The 10,804-nt window shown below is 45.7% G+C and overlaps 1 protein-coding gene across 1 annotated transcript in view; it reads right to left on the reverse strand.

The window, feature by feature from the left end:
• Nucleotides 1-10,804, reverse strand: part of XKRX (XK related X-linked) — a 17,901-nt gene that overhangs the window by 1,816 nt on the left and 5,281 nt on the right. Inside the window, exons 2-3 of the mRNA XM_015820571.2 lie at nucleotides 6,785-7,044; nucleotides 1,867-3,556 (exon numbers count right to left, since the gene is read on the reverse strand). Of these exons, the coding sequence (XP_015676057.1) occupies nucleotides 2,811-3,556; nucleotides 6,785-7,044 (1,006 nt within the window). The 3' untranslated portion in view covers nucleotides 1,867-2,810. The remainder of the gene's footprint in view (nucleotides 1-1,866; nucleotides 3,557-6,784; nucleotides 7,045-10,804) is intronic.

Below are 10,804 nucleotides of genomic sequence, written 5' to 3' on the forward strand. Positions count from 1 at the left end.
AGGAGAGGAGAGGAGAGGAGAGGAGAGGAGAGGAGAGGAGAGAAGAGAAGAGGAGAGGAGAGGAGAGGAGAGGAGAAGAGGAGAAGAGAAGAGAAGAGAAGAGAAGAGGAGAGAAGGAGAGGAGAGGAGAGGAGAGGAGAGGAGAGGAGAGGAGAGGAGAGAGGAAGAGGAAGACAAAACATATGGAAAGTTCCTGGCCACAATGGCTACCCTTCAGGAAACTACGCACTAAAAAGAAATGGAGAATTAGGGAAAATAAATTGTGCCTCTGGTCTTAAGATTGCCTGGTCCCAAAACCTGATCTGGACACCTAGTTTAGTCACAGGGGAAGGCAGTCAAAAAGGCAGTGGTGGAATCTCTCTTTGAGGTAGGTGATCATTCCTGGCTGGGTTTAGCTGTCCTCTGAAAGCCACTGGAGAGGGTGAAACTCTACCCAAGGCTTGGCTCGGCTAGTATCTGCTACATTGGCTTGTGCTGCCTTGCTGAAAGACAGACTCCTGCTCAACATGAAGCTGAAGAAGGCAGAGAATCTGAATGTTCCCCTGAAGTTGGGTCTATTTCAGGCTAGAGTTGATCTCAGGAGCGAAAGAATGCCTTGGTTTCAGCGAAGGCAATACAAACGCAATGAGGATTTAAAGAACGTAGAAATTCAAACCAGCCTATTTAAAGGCCAGCCCAGAATGGACTATTTTGTTTTTAAAGACACCCCTTTTTTCTTCCTATTTGCAGTGAAGAATAGGCAAAAAAAAAGTACAAAGATTGATAGGGTCTAAGGCAGGGGTAGGGAACCTTGGCTCTTTTATGACTTGTGGACTTCAACTCCCAGAATTCCTGAGTCAGCGTGGCTGGTGCAGGAATTCTGGGTGTTGAAGTCCACAAGTCATAAAAGAGCCAAGGTTCCCTACCCCTGGTCTAAGATACCAACAGGAATCTCCTCGTCAATCAAAGGTGGTCTTCTCTAATCTTTCCATATTGGCTGTTGATGGAAAGAGCCACCAAGCATAATATTTGGGGGTTGGAAAAGGCCAACCCAAAAATATGCCTGTCACTATACAAGTGAGAACATCCAAAGTGTCCATAGAGGCATCTTGATGTAGTATAAAAGGGCAGTTAAATTACACTGTGTTGCCTCTACTCCTGGGCTTAGCATCAATATGAAACCTCATATAGTTATTATGGGATTGAAGACTTTGGACCCGCTTTTCCAGACACCAACCAGCCTTAGGTAGTCATAGGATCATAGTCCCGAATGCTGTTTTTCTTCCTGAATTATTACTGCTGAAGGTCTTGTTCACCCTGCTCATTGGGACAGAAATAACCATAAAGAGGAAGGACGGTCACAGATCAGCTTTCTACGCAAGAGCACCAAAATCCCACACAGAGTGGTCCTTTAACTCAGAGTCTGGCCTATCTGTAGGCTCAGGGATCTCCAAACTTGGCAACTTCTTAAGACTTGTGGACTTCAACTCCCAGAATTCCTCAGCCAGCCAGGCTGCTGAGGAATTTGGGGAGTTTAAGTCCCCAGGTCTTAAAGTTGCCAAGTTTGGACACCCCCTTGTCTTAGCTCAATAGAGGAGAGGTACAAGGAGAAATCAGTTCATACAAGGAAATTGTTGGGGTCAAATATGTAACTCGACATGTCAGCCCATAGTCCTTACAAGCATTTGAAGACCCACCTATTGGACGAGCTCGTGTTCAAGAACATCCTTGCGCTACATAGCATGGGAAGTGTTTGGGAGGCCAAGAAGCTTGGCCAAATTGGGTTCGTAGCCCTGAGCATTTTAACATAATGGATTTTTTTTTTAAAAAAATCACTCCAAGTATATCTTTGCACGGGGTCCAGCCAAGTGGTTGGGAAATGCTCACCTCCCCAAGTGACAGCCCAAACTACAACGAGCTGATCACCTTCTAGAACCACAACCTGGATGTGGAATGGTCCAGCTTCCCATCACAAGCTCAACAAGTTCAATCTCAGCCCTTGAAGGATGCCACCAATGTAGCAGTCAGCCTCTAGCTTTGTCCTTCCAGGGCAATTGGGAAGGCCAATCTGCTGCAACATCCCTGAAGATCTGGACGCAAGAAATCCAAAGCTCATCCTCCACCAATGGGGCTCCTTAGAGAGTCATCATCCTGAGCTTTCAGCCTGAGCATGGATCACCTGGCCACGAATGGAACCGTAGAAACCCAAACAAATTCTGAGACCAAGTTGCTATAAATGGCAACATCTTTTCCAGCACTTCAAATTACAACAATAAAGTCTTCGCAAGTTTTCAAATAAATAAAAGCAAAGGCTGGGAAAGTGACTCTGAAGCTTTGCCCAACTTCGCAGTATTACACAGATATAAGACAGTCTCCATTGGCCACTCTTCTTCAAAGCCTCTTCTTGCAACAGTTCTCCCTTTGAGCCAACTGAGGCTCCTTCAGGTCCATTTCTGAAAATGAGTACAGCCAGGGGAGTCCTGGTGCCAAACTGTCAGCACCTAGAAGAGCAAGACTATCCTTCGTTGATGGTTTGCCCCATCAACTAGAGTTCCTCTTCCATACTATGTGACAAGTCTTCTTCTGCTGTCCCTAATACTGATTGTCCTAGTCCCACACCCACAACAGTAAAGGGTATCCTTACAGCCCACCATCATAAAGTCCAGCGGATGCTCTAGAAGGCCTCACCACCACGATCAGCTGCATCCTTGCTTATAAATTATAGCATAGCACCATGAAATTAAGGCTTATCCCGGTGGGGTAAACAGGTACCACTGCGGAAACGTAACAGGACGGGATTCATAACCATCCCGTCAGCAGCGTGTGGATTGTCATACTATGCTATGCCTCACACCAGGTTCATGAGGTGCTTCCAAATCAGCAGAGATGGCAACTTCTTCCTTCTGACAACAGACACAATGCAAGAAGTCAGTGACGTTGTGTGTGAAGAGGCGGCGACAGGGATGCAAGTACTGCATGAAAAAGAGCATGAAGACAATGGCCAAGCAGTACGCCACAAGCAGCTGCAGCACCAACATGGGAGTGCAGAGGTACTCGTAGATCTCCGCGTCGAAGAAGTACCAGACCAGGAGCAGCAGACTGTTCTCTAGTCCCCGGAACAAGTAGAATAAAGCTAAACAGCCCCAGTTTTGGGACCTGACTATCAAGTCTCGCCTGGACAACCTGAGCTGGACAGCCGACCAACAGAAGACATTGATGCCACCGTACAGCAAAGTGATACAGACCAGGACAGTCAAAGTTCCCACTCGGCTGAAGTTCTTTTCCACGTTCTCGGGTAATTTGGCCCCGCTCCTCCAAAACTCAATCCACGGTAAGAAGAAGAACACCAAAAAGTTGGCCGCGCCCACCGCCAAGCCGTAATGTTTGAAGACGGTCCCAAAGAGAACCAAGATGGTGATGCGGGTTGAGATCTCCAAACCCCTCCACAAGAGGATACAGATGAAGGCCAGCGGGCGGAGGTGGATCTTGTAGTCATCGTACTTGATCTGGATGGCCAAGGTGTTGCAGACCAACGCCCCGTAAGTGACCGAGAGTAAGCACATGCTCATCAGGACAGCTAAAAAGGGAAGGGAAAACGAAAGGGTGAGCCAAGAAAAGCCACCGTGGGTTGATCAACTTGTAAAAAGCAGAGGTGCTGTGTGAATCACTGCAGTTGTTAAGTTGGCAACCACAGTTAGCAAATGAATCTGGCTTCTCCATTGACTTTGCTTATCAGGAGGTCGCAAAAGGGGATCACATGACCCCGGGACACTGCAACTGTCATAAGTACATGCCAGTTGCCGAGCATCCAAATTTTGATCATGTGACCCTGGGAATGCTACAACGGTCATAAGCCATTTTTTTCAGTGCCGTTGTAATTTCGAACATCACTAAACAAATGGTTATACGTCTAGGACTATCTATGTAGAAGTCGCAGGCTCAAACAAATGCTGGAGCAGAGGATATCCATCCCCTGCAGGAAAGTTGCCTGCAATTGAGAGGGGGCGGAAGTTGTCTGCAACTGGGGGGGGGAATGAGATTTGCTGCCCCAGGGTGTGTCTCCTCTCTTTTCCCAGAATCTATATTGAAAGTTCACAAGGAGTTAGAGCAGTGTTTCTCAACCTTGACAATTTTAAGGCATGTGGACTTCAACTCCCAGAATTCCACAGCCAGCATTGCTGGCTGTCAAATTCTGGGAGTTGAAGTCCACATTCCTTAAAATTGTCAAGGTTGAGAAACACTGAGTTAGAGGATAAACCAGGTGCTGAGCTAAGCGAAGATAAACCAGTGAGACTGGTTAGCCAAGAGGAATGCCCTGGTAAAATCCAAAATACTCTTTCACCTTAATCTACACCAGGTTTTGCAGGAGTGGATTCCGTACATTATTTTCTGCATGAACATGAAATGTTATGGATTTTTGGCTAGTTCATTTCTTTGACCGGAACTTAGCAAAGCCAAGCTTGGGCAGTTTGGATGTGAAAGCCTGAGTGGTTTTAACTTCCGTTTCCTTCATCCAATTGAATAATTCCCTGTTGGGTTATATCTGCTTAGGAGGGTTAGAGAACCCTTGTGGGTAAATATGGAGGATATACAACACGAGGAAATAGCACATTTTGTCACTGACTCTTGGCAAAGGCTAACGCGGAACTGACTTTCAAAAAATCCCAAGCCACCCACACAAATGTACATCCAATGTCTATTAACAGAGTCTCAAACATTACTTGCAAAATCTTGTTTTACATTTACAGGGACTGGTGATACTTTTATATGAATGCAAGTTAAAACCACCCAGATTAAACACTCTGTAAACACAAAAATTTCTCCTGGCTTCCAACTCCTGGTCAGGGGATATGAAAGTCATCACGTATGTCTCCTACAGGAGGAAATTACTTATGGAACACCTACATCCTCCTTTGAGACCTTTAGACAGGGATACTAGTATTGTAGAGCTTTTTCTAACTAATACACCTTATTAAAAGGCCCACACCTTAGTGAGTTTAGGCTACTAGACTCCTGATTTTCATCACACACAATTAGAACCTCCAGATGATTAAGCTAAATTAGTCATGTGAATGCTGAATCCAGTTTTTTTTTAAAGATTTGTATGTGCTCATTTTATTACTAAACGTTGACCTGAGTTTTACATTGATAGTTTTAGTTATACAAGTAGTCCTTGACTTAGGACCACAACTGAGCCTAAAATTTACATAGCTAAGTGAGAAATTAGTTAACTGAGTTTGTGTCCCATTTTACCACTTTTCTCGCCACATTTCTTAAGCGAATCACTGCAGTTATTAAGTTAGTAAGTTAAGTGAATCTGGTTTCCCCATAGACGTTGCTTGTCAGAAAGTCACAAAAGGAAATCACATGATTCTGGGACACCGCAACCGTCATAAATGTGAGTCAGTTGCCAACGGTCTGAATTTGGATCATGTAGCCATGGGAATGCTGCAACGGACATAAGTGTGAAAAATAAGTCCTTTTTTTCCCAGTGCCCTTGTAACTTCAAACAATTAATAAGTGAACTGTTCTAAGTCAAAGACTATGGTTCTGTCTAAAACTTCAATAAAGCATCCATCCATTCATTCAGGAGGAGGAAAGGAAGAGAAATTCCTGGAAGGGGATTAAACTTGACATCATGCACATCTGGAAAACATCAGGATGAGATAGGCTGTTCAAAGCACCTACTCACACTGGACGGAGGCGATGGGTGTGTTATCTATCTGCATGTTTCTAAGCTGACGTCCCTCGGGGAAGGCAGATGGCAAAATGCCTTCAAGCTTGGCAATTAAAATACCTGCCTTCGATTTTATAAATACTAATTATTGGAACCACACCTTTGGGAATTGCGCAGAAGCTTCTATTAAACCAGGACGGCAGAAAACCACACCTGCTGAACTCATACACCTAGCAGAGGCCCAGGTTCCAGACACTCAGTTGACAAGAATTCACCAACCAGACTGTTATGGAGGACCTAATTTGCTTTTTCTGAGCCTTTTAGACCAGTGGTTCTCAACCTGTGGGTCGGGACCCCATTTGGGGTCGATCGACCTTTTCATGGGGGTCGCCAAGCAAGGCTGTCCGCCATTTTTTTTGTCCGCCATTTTTTTTGTCCGCCATTTTTTACCCCTTTTCCGGCGGGTGCCTTACTTCCCTTGGGCTGGGCCAGCTGGTGGTCGGCCTGCTCCATCTCTGCCGCTTGCCAGCTACGCCTCGGCCAGTGCAGGGGGCGGAACCACGCATGTGCGGCGCTCCCGAGCAGGGAAAGTCCTCGACTTACAACCGGTTGGGTAGTCCTCGACTTACGACCGGTTTAGTCCTCAACTTACGACCGGTTTAGTCCTCGACTTATGACCGGTTGGGGTCGCGGCATTAAAAAGGTTGAGAACCACCGTTTTAGACAGTCTTTTAGTCTCCAGCCATGGGGCGCTGCAGCTTTTCTAACCTTGAACACTGGCTCTACCGTCTAGCCTTAAAAAGGATTGTAGAATCTTCTAGAAGCATCTACACTGATCCCCTGAGACTTTTTGGCAACTGGGCCAAGATTCTGGCGGAAAGTCTCCTTTGGAAGTCTTTAAAAGCATCACTGGCAACGTGTTTCGATGCTAAAGAACCTTTTGCAAAAGGAATGATGCAGACACTCAGTTTAATTGGTAAATTATTACATCCGGGATGGCAATAGTTGCAGGACCACACTTTGAGTTTTTGGAAGCTGTAAAGTGCAAATGGCAAGACCATAACAGGGGGCTGGGTTACCCTCTAGTTTCCTTTCCCCTCCCATCCTTTGGCCCTGTTCTGTCTTTACCTCTGCTGGGCGGGGCGTATTGCTCCATTAAAGTGACATAAAGCTGCAGCGTGAGTTGTGGGGTGGAGCCTAGGAAGGCCTGAATGACCGCCATGCGCTTGAAAGCATTGCGGTGAGTGACCAGCCGGCGCACCAGGTGTCCCACTTCCTGCTCAATCTCAATCTCACAGTCGCTGTGAAGATGCTTCTTGCGGGTGATGGTGACGTAAGGCTCTTCCTCCCGGCCCTGGCGGTAGAACATCACGATGGACTCCAAACACCTGCACAAAAGAGAAAGGGGGAAAAGAGGGGGAAAAATTCTACTCCACAATCATTGTTGACGGAGGGAGGCAGAAGGAAAGCAGACAGGTTTGCAAATGAGCATCCCTCTTTGTAAAAAAACATTCAGCTTTTGGGGGACTGATCAATATTTAACCTTGAGTGACTGATTGGTGTTGAGTCAGGCACAAAAACAGAGGGTTTCGTACATTAAGAGCCTTGGTGGCCCAGTGGTTAGACTGCAGTATTGCAGGCTGACTCTGCCGACTCTGCCAGTAGTTTGATCCTGACCGGCTCAAGGTTGACTCCGCCTTCCATCCTTCCGAGGTCGGTAAAATGAGGACCCAGATTGTTGGGGGCAAAGTGCTAACATTTGTAAACTGCTCAGAGAACACTGTAAAGCATTATAGAGTGGTATATAAAATCTAAGTGCTACTGCTATTTTTAGGAACCTGTTTTTTAAAAAGCCACCCATGTCACTTCAATGGTGAGATAAGATAAATTTGTGTGTGTGTGTGTGTATCTAGAACTCCTGATCCGGAGCTTGGTGATAGAAAGCTTAGCGCCTGAAGGCAGGACAAGAAGCAACGGATGGAAACTAATCAATGAGAGAACCAACCTAGAACTAAGGAGAAACTTCCTGACAGTTAGAACAATTAGTCAGTGGAACAACCTGCCTCCAGAAGCGGTGAATGCTCCAACACTGGAAGTTTTTAAGAAGAGACTGGACAGCCATTTGTCTGAAATGGTATAGGGTTTCCTGCCTGAGCAGGGGATTGGACTAGATGACCTCCAAGGTCCCTTCCAATTTTATTATCACTATTATTATTATTATTATTATTATTATTATTATTATTATTATTATTATTATTATTATTAAATTTGGCCGTATTCAAGTACAGATCGACTTGCCATCACAATCGGGACCAGATTTTCCATTGCGAAGCAAACTAGTTGTTCACTGAGTTGCATCGGATTTTGCAACCTTATTGCTACGTTTGTTAAGTGAATCACGAGGTCATTAAATGAATCTGACTTCCCCCATTCAATGTCCTCGTTGCAAGCTCCTGAGAAGGTGGCAAATGGCGACCACATGACCTTGCAACCATTGAAAGTACATGTCGGGTACCAAATCTCCTAATTCTGATCACACGATTGTGGGGATGCTGAGCTGGTGGTGAAGTGCAAGAACTGGTTGTACGTCACTTTTTCCCCTGCTGGGATAACTGAATGGTCACAAAATGAATGGTGGTAAGTAGAGAACCAACTGTCGTTTTGGGGGGGCTTGTTGTTGGTGGGATCCCATCAAGCCCCAGGGTTCAGAACTACAGACTTTGAAAAGGCCCGTCCTAGATAACCAGAGGCCCTCAACAGTTTGGAGCTACAATTCCAGGACGCTTCACTAAGAACAAACTTCTCCATCCTGTTCCCTCGCAAATTTCTTGGTCCCCACCTGAGGAGGATCGTCTGCCCGACTATGAGCAAACCCCAAACAACCCTGAGACACCCACTCTACAACGGCAACCAGCACCACTCAACACTCCTTCCAAAATGAAAACAAACCAGAAGGAGCTGCCCTGGTGATGTGGAGAAGGAACCAGAAAGCCTCAATTCAAGAGAAGCATAAATACAAGATAAAGTATTTGAGGGGCTGCCACAAAAAAGAGGGGGTCAAGTTATTTTCCAAAGCACCAGGAGGCAAGATAAGAAACAATGGAAGGAAACAAATCAAGGAGAGAAGCAACCTGGAACTAAGGAGAAACTTCCTAAGAGTGAGGACAATTAACCAGTGGAATGGCTTGCCTCCAGAAGTTGTGGGTGCTTCATCACTGGAAGTTTTTAAGAAAAGACTGGACAACCCCCTATCTGAAATGGTATAGGGTCTCTTGCTTTAGCAGGGGGTTGGACTAGAAGACCACCAAGGTCCCTTCCAATTCTATTCTGATTGATTGACTACACTGTACCTACTGTATTTGTGGTTTTTAGTGATGCAGCACTGAAGTCTATGCCTATTCTAGAATCCTCCCTTGCTTTTTCTTTCCTCCTGCAAAAGCAGAACAGAACAAATGCCACAGGCCTTGACATCCCATTTTCTACAGCAGCTCGGCTCAGAATTTTCCCACACTCCCAAAGAGACCCACCCACATTCAGCTCCCCGGGCTAAGCGTGAGACTGCAGAGCACATGCCTTCCACCAGCAGCATGACATAAGAGACAAGACTGGGATTTTCCTTGATTGACTCAGGCGGATCTTGAAATTCCTTGGATAGATTTTGCAAGCCTTGTAAACAGTTTCCTACGAGCTGTGAGGCAACTAGGTTTGTTAGAAAGGCAGAGCGCAGAGCTGGCCAATGTCCAAATGAAACCATGATGCCATGTCTTGAGAACTGACTCAAAGACACGTCCATGACACATTCCCGAAGGAACAGTCCTGTGGCACCTTTAGGAGCTGCAAACATATTAAAGCTTTCTGCTTCAGTGGACCATGTAGAACTTCATTCTGATGCATCAGAAGAAGCTGGCCCGGTTTAGGTAGTAATAAATTGGTTTGTTTTTGAGAAACCATAAGACAAGTCGTTGCTCTTCTAGGCTAATGCAATTACCCACTCGGGAAAAATATTTCTTGAAAGATTCCTGTTAAACGACCTAGAAAAATAAATGTCATGCCATCTTAAAACATGAAGTTCATGTGATAAGTATCAATAGACTAGCCTTGCATATTGTTCTGTGCTAGATTGGCATGCCGCACCATAAATCATGGTTTGGCATCCACCTGAGTTAGCTCACACTGAAGAGGAGTGTTTTTTTGTATGGCTTAAGAGACTGAACGGTTTTTTTTAGGTTAGTCTATTTTTTGCAAGGCGTTCAAACCGGTCAGTCCTAGAAGAGATCAACCCCGACTGCTCTTTAGAAGGCCAGATCCTGAAGTTGAAACTCAAGTACTTTGGCCACCTAATGAGAAGGAAGGACTCACTGGAGAAGGGCCTAATGCTGGGAAAGACGGAGGGCCATAGAAGAAGGGGACGACAGAGAAGGAGGTGGCTGGATGGAGTCACTGAAGCAGGAGGCGTAAGCTTCAATGGACTCCAGAAGATGGTAGAGGACAGGAAGGCCTGGAGGAACGTTGTCCATGGGGTCGCGATGGGTCGGACATGACTTCACAACAACAACATATTTTTTGTACAGAGAAGATCTGTAAGTTCCTCTCTCTGTGCTAAACTTGCTCTGTTTCCTTCCTCTTTCTCCTCTAAGCATGTTTTCTTTCTCCCTAAAAGGGAAACACCTGTAACACCTTTTTCCCTCAAAAGCTGCCATCCAGAAAAGGCAATATTTTTAATTCCTAAACAGAAAGAGCAGGCGCTTCTCAAAGCCTTTCCAAAACTCTGCCGCCGAGTTCTGGATGTGTGAGGACTAACTACAGAACCCCTACTTGATGAAGGAGCCTATTTTCCAGCATGCGGTTTACTCGCCAAAATTATTATTATTTTTTCTAGGTCGCTTCACCTTGAACCCGACCCAAGCAGAGCCGCTTGCCAGCGTGAACTACCTTGAAGATTTTCACAAAAACCTTCTCATCGGCTTGGAAGGAAAGGGAGGTGCCGCCTGCAAACAGCCCACACGGAGAAAGGTTCTTTGTTGAGCTCCTGAAACTGAAAATAGAGCCATAGACAAGCTGGCTCTGTTCTCATTGATGGAAGGAAGGCTGGGAAGCTAAAACCGAAGGGAAGAACAGGGCGCGGAAGAGGGCTAAAGAAAGAACAAG

Source organism: Protobothrops mucrosquamatus, unplaced genomic scaffold, assembly GCF_001527695.2.
Source record: "Protobothrops mucrosquamatus isolate PMUCROS unplaced genomic scaffold, P.Mucros_1.0 scaffold1146, whole genome shotgun sequence".
In the NCBI taxonomy this organism is placed as follows: domain Eukaryota; kingdom Metazoa; phylum Chordata; class Lepidosauria; order Squamata; family Viperidae; genus Protobothrops; species Protobothrops mucrosquamatus.